The 19,619-nt window shown below is 41.5% G+C and overlaps 1 protein-coding gene across 5 annotated transcripts in view; it reads right to left on the bottom strand.

The window, feature by feature from the left end:
* Positions 1 to 19,619, bottom strand: part of GRIA3 (glutamate ionotropic receptor AMPA type subunit 3) — a 145,862-nt gene that overhangs the window by 26,223 nt on the left and 100,020 nt on the right. For all 5 annotated transcript variants that reach the window (XM_071757473.1, XM_071757474.1, XM_071757472.1 and 2 more), the window contains exons 11-12: positions 17,998 to 18,374; positions 10,446 to 10,644 (exon numbers count right to left, since the gene is read on the bottom strand). In XM_071757473.1, coding sequence (XP_071613574.1) covers positions 10,446 to 10,644; positions 17,998 to 18,374 — 576 coding nt within the window. The remainder of the gene's footprint in view (positions 1 to 10,445; positions 10,645 to 17,997; positions 18,375 to 19,619) is intronic.

Here is a 19,619-nt window from a genome sequence, read left to right as displayed (position 1 = left end):
GCAACTGCTGCTAGAGTTCAGTGGCAGTAAAACATTTTCCCTCTCATTAAAGTGTTACTTTTAAAGAGATATCTAGATAAAAAGCTTAAAAGCAAAGACTTAAACCAATTCAAAGCCCATAACTGGAGTAACTCCCTATGTTCTGCGACTCCTATTTCAGTTCTTTGATATTGCTCTCAAGAAGTCTGCCACATACATTTCCCTGGGATTTCAAGGGGATATTATTATCATTTTTTTCTTTAAAGCAACATTTTCAGTGTTTCATCTAGGCCTTGGGACACATTAAAGTGTCTTTTCATTATTGCAGCCTTACTGCAGATATAAATAGAGCTGGCCTTTGTGAAGAGTGTTGCTTTTTTTCTTTATTTGGAGATGTTTATGCAGAAGTATGAGCCACACACACACATCTCAGTGCAAGGGTGCCAGCAGCTCCCTTCTGTGTCAGCAGAGCCAGCAGCTGAGGAGTCACTTGGTTTGGCCCATTACTAACCCATACATAAATCCACATTGCTTCTGGGTAGGAACGACTTTATCTTGAAAGATAAACCAGTCCACAATTCAACCAGTCCACAATTTTAACACTATCTTTCATTCTAACTCTCCTACTGTGGTTGCCTCCAGTACTGGAATAAATATCAAACCAACTCACAGAGTCCCATAGCACCCAAGGGGCTGATAGTGTGGCACAGGCAGTGGGAGGAGGCAGGGTTACCTCTCAGTTGTAATTATTTCCTCATTCCATCCAACAAAAAAACCTCAGCACCCACAAACCTGTCTTCAGCTGAGTGGGACCAGATGCCTTGTTTCACTTTTGCACATCCCAGATCACCCAGTGACAGACTGCAAAACCCAGCACATCTTGGATGATTTCTTGACACTGGTAAATTTAGTTCTAAAATATCTTTGTGTTTGAAGCCTTCTCCCATTCACAGAATTCCTTCCACCCCTCTGTGGACATCAGTCTCACACTTCTGCTGAAAGTGATGTTACATCACCTCCTTTCACTACTGAGTAGCACTGAAGCTATTATATTGGTATGAAACAGCATTTTGCCTCTATAGTCAAAGGATGTTATTTTGTCTATTTTATAAGATTTCTGCCTTCTCTGCCACCTTCTCCACATCCTGCAAATCTCCTTCACACTGTCCCCCTCATGTACCTTGGAGCTGTATTTTTACTAGAATGATCACAATGATCTTTTCTTTCTTACGACAAGCACGAGGAAATTATTTCCCAGCAGTTAAGCTCAAAATGTTCTTTTATGGCTGTTCATACAGTCAAGAGCCAAATTCACCCAATTCAATTTTACTTTTAAAATTAATTTATATATGCAAACTTTAATATACTTTGGAGCAAGGCAGCCAGCACATATTGAAATCCAGTAAATCCAACAGGGACGTGAAGCACATGGGAGTGAGACAAGGGAAAAGTGGGTGGAGCATCCTCACCATGGCACAAACAAAAAGGCAGGCAGGGACATTGGTAACAGACCTAAAGCAGCAGAGTTAACACACTCCTCTGCTACACCAGCCCTGTGACCACTTTATAGCTCTTTAACAAGGGAAATTTATAGCCCTAAGTCAGACAGATGTTGCTGATACAAAACACAAAGGTCTGCACTAAAACCAGTGCAGGAATTTAATCTGAATAACACATGCTGCCTTTATATAGGTGCATGCCTCACTGATATGAACTTAGGTAGTTAAGTGTGAACCTTAGCTTCATTATCATCACTCATTGCTTTTCTTCCATGCGTGCAATTAGCTCTTACCCAGCAGCTAATGAATTCAGTAGCTTATGAACCATTAAAAAGCAAGTTACTAAACAGGAGTAAAAAAAATGCCTCGGTACCACTGCTGTTGCCTGTCCTGGGGATAACTTTGAGATCCACCTTTTTTAGGCAGTGGCTTTCTTGGACTTCCAGTACAACAAACCACACTGGAGTGGTTGCTGCTGGCTTGGTCTTCTGGATCAAGCTTTGATTTGATGCCCTACAAGCCTGGCATTGAGTCCCCCCTGACACAGCTGCTTCCAGGGAGGAAGAAGGGACAGTGGTTTGAGCCCCCAGCTCTGGGGCACATGAAAGTTGGCCTATTGATGCTACATTAATAATAAGAACGTGATAAATATTTTTAGTAAGATTTCTCTGCCTGGAATTTCCAAGCTCTTTCCTGAGAAAGCAAAAATAGGTCTCACAGAGGCCAAAGGGCACCATTATTTCCCTAAGTGTGGACATGAAAAGAGAGATGTCATTTACTGAAGGTCATGGGGCAAAGTCTAATAGATCAATGCCACAGCTTTTAGACACAGATAACTTGTGATGCCAGCAATTTACTTACCTATATGGACAGAAAAATCAATCTCATCATGACATGAACCTCTTACTGCATTCTCGGCAGAGGAAAGTAGGTCAGATGCAATGAGCATGCACAGGGCATTTCTCTTCTGGCAAGACCAAGCCCTAAATCTACCCAACTCTATCCATGGTTTTTGCATCTGTGGGATACCACAGACAAGCAAGGTTCAAGCGTGCATATGTAGGCAAATCTTTGCTGACAGATGCATAAATGTAAAAGAAAGAGTGACCTGGTGAATAATAATATTTCACAGTCAAGTTTGTTATGGGAGATCTTGTCATGTTAGTTTGTTGTTCAAGGATAACTTCAGCTATAGAAATGGCATTTTCCTTTCCCAACTGGGGCACATGAAGCACAGAGAGCTGCAGAATCAGGACCACAAAGCCCAGGGGTGCTGCTTTCCTCTAGGATCCCACAAATCAAGGTTCAGACAATCCCTGTATGGCAGCTGTGAGGACAGTCACTCCCTTTTGAAGAGAGCCTTCAGACCCAGGGGCAGTATTCCCACCGAGTGGAGCAGGGATGTAGCCCAGCAGTGAGCTCCTGGAGGCAGTGGTGAGGAAGAAGGGTGAACAACAGTGCTGCACACCCAGGCAAAAACCCCTCCAGGCTTCAGCCACACTACAGCTCCACCTGTGACATACACAGTGGCTTGGCTACAAAAGAAACTTTATCTTACAAAAATTATAAGAGTTTTCTTTTCCTGTGACTCATGGCCATTTTGAAAATGTGAGCTGTGTCAGCAGGCAGTGTGCTGGAGGTCCTTTAACAGGAATCTTCTCTGCTTGTACAGACAGAGAAGCAAAGAGTCACTCTGGCTGTAACCAGACCTCATCACCAACATGTCAGTAACAGCCTGAGTAGCAGAATGTAAATCAAGATTTTAAGACACCCTTTACTGGCACAACACTGAACTGCAGACTACGCTTTTATTCATCTCCCCACTTTATTGCTGCCATCCATTCCTGCCTGCTGCCCAGTACTGATCAGGAGATTGAAATGGGAGCCTTTCCACAGAAACAAGCTGCCTTTGTAAAACCTCTGAGATTCATGGCCAGAGCCAGCTCTGTGAGGGCTCACCCCAAGGAAGTGTGGGATGTGACAGGGACTGGCTGGCACCACCGGGGAGCAGCAGGGCTCTCAGCATGTCTGTCTGTCTGTCTGTCTGTCTGTCTGCATGCACCCAAAGCTGGCCAGAGGCAGGGATTACGTCAGCCTGCAGGCTAAGGGGCATCTTTCCAGCAGTGACACATTTAGTCTTGTCTGGGCAACTGAGCAGCACACCAGCCCTGCTCTGGATTTGGCCCGTAATAAATTAACAGAGAATGGCGTTTCCAGCACACGATCTGAACGCTGTCAGGTCTAATCAGTTCCCATCTCCAGACAAAATAGGCCAGGATACAGGCAATGGTGGAGAAACCCCAGTGGACTGCAAGAGGGGATGCTTCAGATTCACATCATTAGAGTTTCTAAACCTTCATGTATTTTTGAAGGATGGAAAAGTCAGAGTAGCAGCACTGTGAGTAACATATCAGCACCCATGGCTTTTAAACGAATCCCTAATGAGCACGTATTAATGTGAGACAGCAGCATCACGTAGAGTAGAGAGACTTGAAAAACCAGGGGCCTCTCTGTCTTGGGCAATGTCATTACCATGATCCTAGATCTGCTCTCCAAAAAGCAGAGCTCTCAAACAACAAGTGATTTTTCCCCGTGGCACTCTCTGCTTGCCTCAGACACAGCCATGGCATTAACCCACTGCTGGCTGCTGAGCCATGGGCTGCATCCAGGGGCACAGCTGGACCAAGGGATCTGAGCACCCCTGTAGCCCTGCAGAGAACAGCTGAGCAGTCCTGAGACACAGGTGAGCTGGAAAGCCTGCACCACCAAGGCAAGTAGAGCTGAGAGACAAATGCCATCTGTTATTGGAGATAGAGGAGAGATTTATTCAAATATTTGTTATTAAGTGTGGATTGAAAGCTTCATTGAATCCTGGCTTGTCTGCTGAGATTAGAAAAATGGTTGAGCCACCTGAACCCTGGGTCCACCAGAATGCTTTCTTTCCAAGGAGTGGATGATGGATGAGCTGTTAATTTCAGTTCCTGTAAGGATACATTTTCCTCACCAATCCACAGGCTTAAAGACATTAGATGACTTCATGGGAAACCATTTCTTTTGTAATTATGTCACATTTGATTTCCTGCTGTCCTTAAAACTGCCTGTTAGTCATGGGGCACAAAGGAGGTTCAATAGATTAGGAGAAGCCTCCCCCACAAGCAGACCATCTATCATTCCAGTGATGGGAGAGGCTCTGATCTCTCTTGCACACATTACGTTCACATTTTGAATATTTCTGAGAACCCCCACCTATATCAAACAGGGGGGAGTGAAAATATGGGTGAATAATTTTTTTACACTTTCTGTGTTGAAAAACAGTTAAGCCACGGTCATTTTTTTGATTAATCTCTGACATGTTGCCTAGAAAAGATCTACACAGCTCGTATTCAAAGCTATCACTTTTCTGTGATGTTCTGTTCTTCAAAGCCCATACGTACACTCACACTTCAGTATTTTTGTCATGCAGTTGTTAAGATGACTGTGTTGTTTTGCTTGATTCCAGGAACACAGAAAGCTTAAAACTGCTAATCACAGTTTTATTCCAAAGGCAAAATCAAAGCATTTGTATGAATCCTGTGCTAAAAACAAGTCCTTCATCTTCACTAGCAAAATAAATTTTGAAATTAAAAATCAAAGAGTTTAACTACAGATGAAACCCGGAGTGCTGCATGCACTGAGTTCACTGGGGTGTTTTTAATAGGCTCTAATGATGATCTCAATATTGTTTGATTGCAGAGAATGCATAAAAATCACATGGCAGCTATCGGTTCATAATTCAAGGCTTCTCCTCACCTAAGCTGCCTGCTGGTAAAATTTATTTCCCTTCCCTTGTCTTCACACAACCTTATCAGCAGAGGAAAGCAATGAGCTCTTTATCTTATGGCTGTGTGTAATATGCTAGTGCTCCAGAACACATTAGGATCATTTATTCCTCCCTCTCCCCCTGACAGCTCAGGGATGGTGCCCTTCTCTCTCTTCAGAGCCAGGAGGGACACTCTGCAGCCCCCCAGCACAGCCTGAACAGGAGGGGAGGTTAAGGAACCTCAAGTGCTTTTAGTGGAAGGGAGTTCAAAATCACCATAGGAATGTGAGCTCAATTTGTTAATTTCTTCTTTCACTCTGTCCCTCTACCATATTCAGGTTTTTTCTGGTATCTCTTTCCATGTCAAGGAACTTTTTCTTAGCATGGGCAACCAGAGCTGCAGGCAGAAATGCAAAGCCTCTTGCCAGGACATCTCGTGCTTTTTTATCTCTTGCTGAACTATTCAGACTTGATGAAACCAAGAAGAGAGAAAAAGGGGTATAACATTAGGGGCCATCCTTTAATATGACTTCCCTTGTCCTAAAACCTGTGGTTTTGTATCATATTTTATGGATGTATGAAGTCCAGGAAGGTCTTACATCTGAACCCAGTTTGGAAAGAAACCTTTGAGGTTCTTTGGAAACAAACTTTTTGAGAAAACTGATGAAGAGGAATTTCCAGTGCTGTACAAGGTGTAAGAGAACACTATTGTCTTCTTGCAAAACATTAACTAGAGCAAAATGTTACTGAAGTGTCTGGGCAGGCTATCCAAATGGGAAGTGAAGCTTTAACAGAGGAGGAAAAAGGGAAGCATGAGCAGGCACCTTGATGCCCCTACATCACTCCACACTAATGGAGACTATAGCCTTAGCTGTGAATTTTGTACCAAGTTGCAAAAAGTTCCTAAAAATAGTACCTGAAGTATCTAAGCTGTGCTTGGAGGTTGTCAGCTTGACTCCTGCAGGCATTGAGCCTAAAGTCCTCATCAACAGCAGAGGCAACATCACTGTAAACCAACTGTAAGAGCAGAAACCATCATGTCCAAAGAATCTTTGGCCTTCCTATTACACTTCTAACAGGCCTAGAAATTAGTGCCATGTCCAGGAGAAAAAAATCAGAAGCTGACTGACTGAAAAATTAGAGCAGCAAGTTGGTTCATCTGAGGCACAGGGAGGCATTGGATAGTAGAGTTGTTTTGTCTTGCACATCCTTGAAACCATTACTAGGAAAAATATAAAATTCTACAATAAGAGGCCTCCTTTCTCCTCTTAATTTTATTTAGCAGTGATTAACTATGTTGGTGATGGTGAGACATGAGTCCCCTTCTTCTCACAAAAGCCAGAAAGACCTAATACAAGACCTGGCTAAATGTTACCTGCCTCAATATTTCAGCCTATAAAGTCTGATCAGATCAATTTTGAGGACAATTTCTGCAGTAGCAGTTTCTCACTAGAGGGTACTAGTGGGTCAATGGGCACTGCCAGTGACCAACCACATCCTTTGCAAATTATTTGACAGAAGCCTCTTAACACAGACATCTGCTATCAATTAAAAGAAACCACCAGAAGTTCAAAGGCAATTTCTCTTTCTAAAAGTCCAGAGACATGTTCTGTTTCTGCTGAAGTTTAAATACAGCAAGTTTACATAAGAATTACTAATCAGTTGTAAAGGTCATGCCTTTTGAATATAGGCATATTGGAGGACTGCAACCTATTAGACTGTGGTATTATACTCAGCCTCAGTGCTGAATATGGATTAAATGGTGTTACATTTGATAAGCTGCTCAGATATGCTGAAGCTTTAATTTAATGTATTAGAAGAAGTTAATTCTTACAGACACACCTTTAAATAGAGGAACAGTGATTTGAAAGTGCTTTCTATTACAGGCCTTTGTTGGTTTTCAAGAAAGAGGTTTTCTGGAGTCCTAAATCTGAGGCTGTATTTAATAACTATGTAAGGAGAGGGTCTTTCTTTTCCTTTCCAATATGGACAAATGTCCTTTGAGAGCCAAAAGGAAATTGATGTAGTCTATTGATTGCCATTTAAATGCCTTTTTAAGGTAATCAGTGCAAAATGCAAAATGTTTGTGAGCAAGAGACAAGCATCAACCATGAAAATAAAGGAAGGCTCATTTGGTTCTCAGATATACTGGGGGGGACAAATGATGCACAGAGTCACCAAGTCAGGAGTGGGAAAACTGCTGGGAAATTGCTTTAAAAGCCCATTTTTTGTAACCATGAGAGCAACATCATGCCAACAGCAGTTGTCATGAGGACTTGGAACATCAATAGTGCACTTAAGCTTTACATAGCTGGGAGAGTGTCTGCCTTGGAGATATTGTGATGTTCAGGGAAACAACCAACACTACAGAAGAGGTCACTAGCTTGAGTCTGCCTAGGTCTGATGTGGCTGAAAGTCATTACCATCTGCTCACCTGAAATGAGGTGCTGGTTTCATTCCAGTTCCTACCAGATAGGTATCTACACCATAAAAAAAAAACAACCTTCAGAAGTGTTCCTAGTTGGAAATGGAGTTGGCAGAAAGGAGCCATGGACTGAAGGCTCTGAAGGAGCTCCTTCTAGCACACACACACATGATGGTGGGTATGTGAAGCTCATTTATGTGTCATCCCTCTATGAGGAGACAATTTTTCCTTGCTTTTGTCAGTCTGGCACCTTTCAGTGCCCAAACAGCAGCCATTAGGATCAATATCTGACTAATAAACAGTGACAGAATGGTTTGGGTTAGAAGGGATCATCCAGCTCCAACCCCCCTTGCCATGGCCAGAGATACCTTTTTACTAGACCAAGTTGCTCCAAGCCCCATCCAGACTGGCCCTGAATACTTCCAGGAAGGGGGAATCCACAAATTGCCTGGGAAATTTGTGCCTGTGTCTTTGTTAGAGAAACATTTTAGCTTTACAGCTCTAGGAGAAGAGGTACCCATACAAGCTTCTTGATGGGACCTTGGAGAGCCTGTCCTGTGCCTCCAGTGTGAAGCCATGGCCCAACTACAAAGTCAAGTTACTGTTCTAGAGGACCTGACACATGTATGCAAGGACCACACCAAGTGTCCTCTAAGAGTTATTTCAAGTTTCAGCCATCATTACCATCTTATTAAGTAGCTAATAAAACCCATACAACCAAGTATTTATGTGAACGTTTGCACTTAATCCAAGGCAATACTTTTGCCCTTCTCAAATCAACTGAAGAAGACTCTAATTACAACAGTTTCATGGCTGCATCATGACAGCCAAATTAATTACTCTGCAAAAGTTAATACAACTGAAATTACGTTGTGTGCCTTGAGGATGCTGAGGAGTGAGGAGCACCACTTAGGGCCCATTCTCCTTCCCACTTGGCCCATCAGCATGGCCCAGAGCAGGCATTACACCCTGCTCCACCACTGCCAGGGCTCTGCTCTCCTCCTTCCCCATCCCACTCCTCTCCCCTGCCTGATGGAGCTGGCAGCTCCTGATAGATCATCCTCATTTACAGCCTCACTTTCTCCAGCACCAGGAGAGAGTCACAGCTCATCTCAAGGCTATTAACAGCACAACAAAGTATTCATATATTTACTAGACCTTGTATCCTTTCACATGGAACACTCATTCCTTTGATCACTGGGTGAGAAGGGATTTCCTTGTTATGTCAGACTATTAAGGAAATGAAGAAACACCCCCATACAATCCTTCCTTCTGTATTAGTGGTAACGAGATACTCAAAAGAAGAATTTTTTCCCCCAAAGAACAGTACAGTGACTGTAGATTGCACCAGTATTTCTAATCAAGTTGTGCTACCACTTCTAACAGGTCCACTCAGCTCATTTTTGCTGTGCAGATAATACTGCCTCAGGCTGATAATTAAACTTAATAATTTTTTCACACTTGTGTCACCAGTACAAGTTCAGTGTTTATCTTACAGGATTTTAATAAAAACTGAAGTCACTGTGAGGTAGCAGCCACCACAGTTAATTAAGAGCTACTGAGTAACTATTTTTATATAAAAACATCACATGCAAATAAGGCAAAATACCAAAGCTTCATAAAATATCTTTGCATGCACTTACAGATTTCAATCAGATTTATACCTACACGTAAATGTGTGTGTGGTCATATACTGAAATTTTAAGCAAATTCAAGGGTCCATCAGTATTTATTCAAGGAGCCCTTAGTATTTCATCAGCTTACAGCAGCAAGAGGTTTTTTTGTCTGCCTCCTCCCTCACTTTTGCACCTGGCCAGGACACGAGACAGGCAACAATTAGTCCTGCAGCACTGGCCACTTTTCTATATAAAAAATGTTGGTTTGAATAGAATCTGATTGGCACTGCTGAGAGAGAACCAAGAGCCCCCTGAAAGTGCTGAGCATTTCAGTTCACCCTTGAAGAGGCCAGAAATTAGAACTTTTCAGGTCACAACATTTTTAGATACACAAAAGTGGTCTGAGGTCATATTTAGAATACTTTAATGACCAAACTCTCTGTACTTCAGCTTGTAGCTTGGCAAGTGGAGGAAGAAAGGACAATCTGAAATAAAAGTGTCCTCTCTCTCCTCCCCCCAAATATTGCAAACCCAGCATCTCTCTAACCAAGGCAAATACACACCAGTGAACTGGGGTGCAAATGTTTCACCCCCTTGGCTGCTTGATGCAGGCAGAGCCAGAGGGTGTCAATGAAGACAGAGAAACAACAACTGCAGCAATCTCTGCACCATATAGAAAGGAAGGGCAACACATGTCTCCCATCCCCCTCTTCAGTCTGCCAAGTGGGTGCTGATGTCTGATGGCATTAAGGGCTGCCAGCTGGGCAAACAGAGCAAGTAGGTCAAGAGCATCACTCCTCCAAGAGTTTTATTTGTTAAATATTGTGTGAACGACTGCATTATTACTCATCAGACTGAGGTTCTGGAACTGGTGTTAAAAAACCCTTCCCGTGATAGCACAGATCAGATTTTTCTATCTCGAGATGTTGCAGGTTAAACAAAACCAGCCATTTTTTTTATAAAATGCCTTTTGATATTAAAATCAGCACTCAGACCTGTCTGGATAGAACAAAGCATCTCTCACCAGCACAGATACTACAGCTGGGTAAAAACAAATGACTGAAAACCACGCATTCATTAGGCACTTACAATTCAGAAAAACTCTAATGGAGATTTAACAGACTTACTCTGAAGAATTCTTTGGTTGAGCCTGAATCCAAAGTGCCATAGGCTATCTCAGTTTGCTTGGCCAGGTCCTCTGCACTCTCTATGGGAGAAACCATCCTTTCCACCGTGAGGAAGGCAGCAAGATTAGCAGTGTAGGAAGAGATAATGATGAGAGTGAAGAACCACCAGACTCCTCCAACAATTCGCCCTGAGAGAGATCTATGGAAAAACACACATCATCAAATTGCTTGGTAGACATTCCTTGGTTTGGAATTTTTTTTGTTGCATTGAAGAGAAATTCACATGCACAACTCTTTCACCCAGATCCTCCAACTGTGAGCCAGTTCCTGAGAAGCTCCCTCAGGAGAGCAAAGTCCTGGTCTTAGCCAGGTAAACTCCTTTTTCAGTCTTTCAGTGAAAACAAGGACAGTCAATTAAGAAATAATTCATCTGAGCCAACCTCACTGGAGATGAACAAGCTCTCCTGAATTCCACAGCTTGAGAAGTCTTTTGCCAGAAGATTGTTGTATTCTCAGCTTTTCCTTTTCCTTCAGGCTGGGTTTGGTGGCTGCAATGTGCCAGCATCATGACTCTTAGGGGCTGCCCCACTTGGAGGACCCAAATGTACTTTTTCCCTCAAAATGTAAGATGTAGTAAACTGCAACAATGAATCAGAGTACACAGGGCAAAAGGACCAAAAAATGGTCTGATGTCCTTCTCTCTTCCAAACCTAGCTGGAATTACAGACTGAATCTGCATATGGAACTGAGGAGAGAGGTTGGTTTCTTTTGTTTCATGTTTATTAAAATTTGCTTGTTGCCCTGTTCCAGGGCAAGTGTATTCCTGCTTTGGAACCGCCAGAGAAGAAGCCAGCAAAAAACTTAATTGTGTCCTGTCTTTCTTATGGTTGTTTTTTTGTTTTGTTTTTAAAAGGATACCATAAGGATACCATAAGGACTAAAAAAAAAAAAACAAAAAAACCCAAAACCTATAATTACAATATGCCCAGTGGTCAGAAGGTCTTGGTCTTCTTAGCAAGAGATCTTGAGGCTTTAAAACAACTAAACATCAGCCTCAAAACATTTGTTTGGGGCTGAAGGATGCCAGTGCCATGCTGCTCAGCTGGGTGGGGAATTTTACCACCACCACCACCAGGTACAGTGCTCATTTCTCAACCACAACATGTTGACCATGAATCATTTCAGGAGCTGAGACAAAGTTGTGTCATATGTTTTCACTTAACTCTCCTGATACCAGTGGAGGAAGAATCTATCCCAGGCACATTAATCCATGGATGCTGGGCACTGTAGTCCTCAGTTTGTGTGAAGCAAAGAAAAAGAAAGCAAGAAAACTCTTACCTGTTTATTTGTGTCCTTCAAGCCCCTCAATTCCATCCCCAGACAGTGGGTACAAGTTGTCCCACCAACAGATGGAGACAGGAAAAAGCAAAAGTGCCCCTACCCACACAAGAGGGTTTGCTGGTAAACTGCCTGGTCTAGGCAAAAGCCTCAGCTTTCCTGAGCCATTGAAAAAAATCCCATGAAATTAAGAAAAAAAAAAAAATTAAAAAAAATCAATCCACTCATCATTAAAAGACACACCAAAGGAAAAAAAAAATGCCAACACAATAAAACTGAGAAATAGCAATCTGGAATAGGCTAAAAGAATGTGGAAAACACACTAAGCAGTGAAGCACGGATATTCTCCACTCCTCTGCCCAAGGAACTGAAGCAGCAGCCACCACCAAGGGGGCAGATGCAGTCTGGTTCCTGCATCTCTTCCTCTATGAATTCCAGAGTGCACCACATGCCAGCACTGGTGGCATCCCAAGGACTGCTGCATCCAGCCTGTGCCAATGCACAAGGTGGTTCTGGTGGTTAGGGAAGCTTGAGGAGCGAAGTGTCACCTCTTTGTCCATCAGGAAGTGATGACTTTTGAGGTGTGAACTCTGAGAAGCTTGGGCATTGCTCTGGCCTGCCTGTGCTTCCTCAGGACAGACAGCCAGAAGTGGAGGAGGTGTCTCTGTCTTTCTTGAGGGCCTCCCAAGAGGATAAAGTTTCCTGGGCTGTGCTCTCACAGAGTATCTGCAAGGGTAAGAATCTGCAGCAATATACATCCCAAATAATCTAATAAGTCAAGGAATCTATCTACCTCACTTTTTTGTAGGCATCAGGTGAGTATCTTGAGATATTACAGATGGCTGAAGTCCTTTCTGGCCAGCTCCCTTGCCAGTAGGATCTTGGTTTTAGCTGCTTTGTAAAACTCAATACCCTAGACACCAAATCAGCCTCTTACACAGGCTTATATCATTTTAGCCAACTACAAAGCAGTGCCTGCCAAAATCATCAGGAAGATCAGCAGAGAGAAAGAGAGGAGACAGACATGCTCAGAAAGAGATTTATCTCACTTGCAGCAGTGTGGGCTAAGTTTGAAGGTGCTCATCTGTCTCATGACTTTGGAGGGAATTGAGATGCTTCACTAAAACACAGCCTATTGCTTTGAGATGGCTGCATCAGGTAAAATTCATCTCCCTCTTGCTCGTTCCTTTCCCTACATAATTTCCAGCTTCAGAGAAGACCTGGAGCTGAGTTCCTCCTCCCTTCAGTGGGGTGGGCACTTTCAGAGCCAGGTTGAGCAGAAGTTTGTCAAGCAGGCCCAGCAGATGATGCACTGGAATGCTTACATACAGAATTTATCTAGGGTTTCAGGTTCCTGTGGCCATCTTGCTTTGCAGCAGGTCTTGAAATAGGGAGATGAAAAAAAGACTTGCCAGGGTCTTTATAAAAAAAATCAGTGGAACTACTGAGAGCAGAACAGTATTTGCTCATTCTCCCTATAGTTTCCCATAGGAAATGTCTGACTTACATTGGTAGCTTCCCCTTCTGTGAGCAGGATGGATGGATGGGATGAATGTGTGCAGAAGAGAAGAATTTTCCAAACCAGAGAAACCTCAAGCTCACACTGCTGTAACAAGAAAGTCTGTGTCGAGCTGCATGCTCATAAGGCACATTACACACAGAGAAAGGTCAAATTACCTTGCCCCAGAGATCTTGCAACCTGCATGAACAAAGTCAGATACAGGACAAAAAATAGGGAAGAGCTGAGAGGCAGGGGAAGGTGGGCATGGCTGGATCCCTTGAAGGAGAAGACACTTCCCTGAGGATCCTACACGCAAGAGATGGCTCTTGCTAGATGAGGTCCAGAGCTGTTTGCAGAAGAGTTGAGGTCACTTGTAAGAAACCTGGATGTCACTACACAGTTCTTTTTCCCAGAGACTTTCAAGGAACAGGAAAGGAAGACTAAGAAGCAGCTACAGGCTGGAGGAAGCTGCAATTGGTTGTAGCACAAGGTGGGGCAAAAGAAAAATGAAACAAACCACAAAGCTGACACTGAAGGGAAGAAAGACAGACAGAGAGAGCTGAAAAAAATGAACATGGATGAGCATGGGCTGGCAGCCTCCTCACCCAAAGGACCCCAGTTCCCCCCAGTCCATCTGCTGATATGAAGACTCCTTATACCCACTGAAGGGGCTGGTGTAGAGGGATGCAGGAGAGAAAGGGTTAGTACACATATACCCAGCTGGTAATAACTGAATACTCATATTCTTTGTTATGCAGATAATAATTGCATAAAAATCAATTACAGCTTTTAATACCAGCACCTCTTTTTCTGATTAAGATATATCTGTCCAAGTGCACAGTTTTGTAATTGAAAAACAAACAACTGATGCTTTATCCCAACATGTCATTTTTCAAATTATCTCAACAAACAGACATTTTGCATTACATTATTTAAAGTGCATTAGCGTGTTAACGAATGAGAGGAGTAACAAAGACCTGGAGTAACAGAATTATAACTCAATTATCAAAACAAGGTCAGATGGTATTTTCAAAAGGAAGTAAACAGGAAGAGTGCATACCTTGAGAGGAGATTTAAAAGGAAGCATGGAGTCAAATGAGAGCAAGTTAGTAACATGAGAAAAACAAAACAAATATTAAAATTCACATTCAGTTTCTAGGACAATAATGCATTCAAACAAAACCTCATTTATTTACCAAAATAGCTTGAATCTTGTTTCTACTGATGGCCAGAAAATAGATTTGATTTCCTATAGCAGACAGAAATAAGCAGCTTCTCACAGTACTCAATTTTTAATTGGGCTCTTCGATCACCACAAGATGGTTGGTATATTGACAAATAACCCTGAATGACTTAGGTCCAAACTCTCCTTCATATTCTGAGCACACATTACCTGGTACCCCCTGAGCCCTGAGCTGAGCCCAAGCCAGCCCTCCACCTCTCCTGCTGGCCCTCACTCAGCTACTGAGACACAACACAATAAATTCCAGCATCCAAAGATGCTTCCATCATAGGAACTGGCAGTGGGAGTTTCAGAAACACCTTATTATTCAGCTTACATTGCTAGTTTGAAAGTCCCACAGAGTCATTCCCATGGCCTTTAATAGGAGTCTCTTGAGTCTTTTGCTGTGAAAATAGGGATGTAGAAGTACACCCTCTTCAGTGACCAACCTCATGAGGTAATTTTTAATGGGCATCCTGTCTTTTTCCATCAGCAATTAATTAATCTAGCTGCTTTGTTCCACATGAATAAAGAGCAAAATGAAAATACACGCTCTCCTGGATATTTCAAAGATAGCTTTGCTCAGAACAGAATTCCAAATTTGCCTGTGTTTTCTCCTCATTCCATTTGCCATCCACATCTCCCATTCAAGCAAGTTTAGCATCTACTTTTGATCCATCAAAAGTGAATTTTCAATGCTCCAGCTCACTCTACAACAAACACAGCAGCCTTTGATAGCAGAATAAAACTGCTGGAACAAATGTTGAGTTCATCAAGGGATGTGCTAACCCCCAGCCTTTGGCTGCTATCTGATTCTGTTTAGACGACTCCTATTAAATACATAGAGGAGAGTATAGGGATATTTCCTCTGGAATATCCACACAGCATACTCACCGAGGCTAGAGCTAACTAGGCATTAGATGTCACAGCTGTTCCACACAAAGCCAGCTGAAAGAGCCTTTATCACCAAGTACAAAAGTGATCTCTCCAGACTGCTTGTCGGCATCTCTCTACAAGTGCTGTACGCTCTCATATAAGAAATTTATTCAGACAAAACTCACAATGGAAGAATGAAGCCCCTTTTAATGGTAATAAAATAGTATGAAACATTCATATAGTCAATACTGAGAATGGTGTAACCTTACAAAGATACGGATTCAGAATGGAATACTTGGGAATAATCCCTTCTATGGAAAAGAAATTTGACATTTAATCGACTTAAATCAACATATCAGTCAAGGAACAGTGTTTCTGGAATTTGAACCAAAGTCTCAAATTTCTCTTGTTTTTTAGTTTTCAGTAACAATGCACGTAACTGCCTGGAATCTGTTCTCATGACAGATAACAAAACAACTGGACAACACTTTAAACAAGGGCTGTGTATTAATATTGAACTAAATATAAATACTAAACACTAATATAAAGACTAAATACTAATGTAAATACTAAATTATAAATACTAAATTATAAATACTAAATTATAAATACTAAATAATACTGAACTTCTGAGGGACAGATAAAACAGGTTTACTGGCACAGCTTTTTTTTTTTTTTTTTTGTAGGTATTTCTAAGGCACTTATCATGGCAACATTGAAAAAAAAAAAAGTATATGTCCCACTTGTTATATAACGTAAATGGTTGAGCATGTCAAAGAGTCACATGAGAGCTTAACAAAAATCCTATGCACTTCTATTTAACTGTCAATAAACAGACCTAGTGGAAACAGTGCAATGCCTGCAGCTTTCCATGTGATGTCCCAGTGCTTATTTCCCGGTCCTTTGTATTGGGCACACACATGGTCAACAGCAATTTAAATCTTATCACTACTCATCACCTTTAACAGCAAGCAGAGAGGCAAAGTTTCAATACAGAATCGGGAAATAAAGCAGAAAAAGGGGATAAACACAGGAGAAGAAGGCTTAGAGCTAGAACTGTACAGCGAGCAGCACACCCGGACACTGGTAACTCTGCAAAAACTGAATGCATGGTACCCAGGCACAAATCTGGGTGTGTTTTTTATGGAGGATATATCTGCATCTGTTGACAAGTATGACATCTAATTGCTGCTATCAAGTCTTTTAAAACATGTGCATGACTTGCATTAAATACCACCAGGCATAGACCAGTATCTGAAAGTCCTGGATTTTGCTGCAATCATTTGGAAATCTAACGTGCAATGGCAGTGAATGAAAGGATCATTATTACATTGTAAGAGGTAAAATCATGATCCTCTCCATGAAACTTCAGAGAAATTTGGTCACTTGCTTCAGTGGGGCTACTCAATATCCCTTATAATGACCAGGAAAACCTGGTAACTTCAATAGTTCAGGTATTGGAAAAGATAAACAAATACAGATATTAGCAAGGTGTATTTCAAATATAAATTCCTGGCTAGAAAAGATCTGTCTCTCCAGATTTAATTGGAAACCTCATTAAAGGGAAAAACTGTGTCCTGTTTTTACTAAGCAGGTATTTTTAATAATTAAAATACACGTAAACTGGTTATTAAAATATTGTAATACAAAATATAACTAGTGCTCCATCACTAAGAAACCAGATAATTTTACTGCTTATCACAGGCACGCCACCAAAATATTTGACCACTGCAAATGTTGAAACATTATATAAACTCTTCAAAACCCATTTGTGGCACGTATTGCTCAGTTAGAGACCTTCACTGGTTTTAGGTGGTTTTCAAAATGCTCCTTTGAGAAAGAAATATAATCCTACAGTGGCAAATAGCAGTGCTCTCTGTTAAATTGGAACTAACACCATACGTGTTTTACTACAGACTTACTCAGAAAGACTGTCTTCATAAATATGAAAAATTTTTATGGAAACTGGCAATGCTTATTAGACCGTATCAACCACGAGCAGAGGGACAACAGATTAGACTGGACTGAAATAATGAGACAAACACAGAGGGAAACTCTTGGAGGAGCACACGGAGACCTCAGTGCGTGAAAGATGGCAGTGAGCAAATTAGTAGGAGATGAACGGATGGCTGAAGAAGGACACAAACAGAGGAATTAGGCACAAAAGAAAGTTCAAAGAGGAGCAGGGGCCATGACAGGAATGGAGGTGTTTTAAAGTGCTGTTGCATGTGACTTTTTAAAAGAAACAATTCTTGTTTTGCAAAACAGAAAATGTCAGATGCACCAAGGAGATGACCGCAAAATGAGATATGCAGCAAAAACACGGTAGCCCTCCAAGCATTGCTGAAAAGTGACAACCCTATGCATTTTACAGCCTCAACATGGTGTATATAAGTTTGGCAGAAATGCATAAATGGCATTTTAAAGCAATGCTGCTCACTCTGGAGGTGAATGTTACCGAGCACGGCGGCTCCACGATGATGTTTAGCATTGATCGGAATGTCAAAAAATAAACTCGGAATTAAAAAGAAATTTGAAATGGTAACATATATGCACCATGGCATGAGAGAATGACCATAAAATGCAAAAAGGTGATGGAGTGGTATGGAACAAACCTTGGAGAAATATCGCATCCTTGCTGCATAAAGGCACCCAGGGAAAACCAAAGGCTGTTAAATATTCCAAACTCATTTGGAGGGTCGGGAGGATTCTGAGGGTCACGTGGCTCTTCATTGCTGTCTTCCAAGTGCCATTCGTAAGGGCTGAATCTGCTGACTAGGAAAAGAACTACGCTGACTCCAATGTAAGCAAAGACTATACACATCCAAATTTCATAAGCCAAAGGATCCAGGAAAGAAAACACGCCTGGTTTAGATTTCTGAGGCTTCTTGATCATGATGGAGATGCCCAGGCTCATAAAGGGCTTGGAAAAGTCAATGACTTCTTCTCGCACCAGTGTTATGGTGAGGGGAGCAACAGCTATATCTGCTCTCTGAAAAGGGAAAACAAACCCAAGTTAGTTCCAAGGCCACTGCAACAGAATCACAAATCTAATGAATTAGTCTCAAGCTACTGTACCATGATACATTACAAGAGTGAGTGGGAAACGTTTTCTTTGCAGCCCAATTTGGGATCACTGAAGTTAAGGACTATGTGATATTGACAGGAAATTCTTAACAAGAAAAATTATAATTGAATCTGTGCAAGGGCCTCACAATAGAGGTATATATGTACCAACATATATTTAAGTTCTATTATGTTTAAATGAATGAATAAGGACTATGAGAATTACACAGTGAGATGACAACTTAATAATTTTCTAGTAATGGTCTCCATCCATCCACCTTTTTTGAAGACTTTGGGCAAATTATGTATTTGTTAGATTTTAATTCCCCCTTTTCCATACTTTCAGCAAGTTTTCTCTTGACTTACTGATTACCCCCAGGATCTATAAAAGGAGCCTAAGAGAACAAATCTGTCACTGAATTTCAGCTACACTGTGGTGTTACCACCCCATATGCTCTTTTGAAACCCCATTGCAACAGGGTAAGATAGTGAGGAGATAGGAACCAGACAGCACACCCTTTTTGTAGCCACTAAAGAATGGTAATACAGATTTAAGGATGTCTGAGAAGTAGTAAACAGCCTGGGTTATCAGAGAAGAATGCAAAGTAGGATCTTTCAGTACAATGTATGCCATCCTATTATACAGATCTGAGCCCTATAAATCTGGAATATAGACCACACTCTGGGGCTGTGTCATCTGGAAGCACAATCTGATCTCATTACACTTGTCATTCATCAGCCTGTTGGCATAGCTCAACCAATCAATACCCTCCCCTGCAATCAATACATCTTTGCTGGATTCCAGGGGAGGGTAAGAATGGAAAGTAAAAAAAAAAAAAAAAAAAAAAAAAATTGCTTAGTTACCTGATTAAAAATAACATTCCAGAATAGATTTTCAACACATTTAATTGTATCTGTGTTTCTGTGCTAGAAAGACTCAAGTTCTGTTGTTCAGATAAACTGTCCTTGACTCAGCTAAATATTCAGGCAGGTGTCAGCATTTACAACCAAGGGTACTAGAATGTTAAAAAAAAAAAAAAAGCTCTTTTCATTTAGAAATTATTATTATGAGAGTCTACACCCAGTTTTTTGTAATCTTCTTTTTTAAGCACTCTAACTATTCATGTCACTGGTAGCTTTTAAAGATGGCCTTTCACTGGTAATTAAGAAT

This window comes from Heliangelus exortis, chromosome 14, assembly GCF_036169615.1.
Source record: "Heliangelus exortis chromosome 14, bHelExo1.hap1, whole genome shotgun sequence".
Taxonomy (NCBI): domain Eukaryota; kingdom Metazoa; phylum Chordata; class Aves; order Apodiformes; family Trochilidae; genus Heliangelus; species Heliangelus exortis.
Note: the sequence above shows the minus strand (reverse complement) of the source record. Positions and strands in the feature narration are given on the sequence as shown.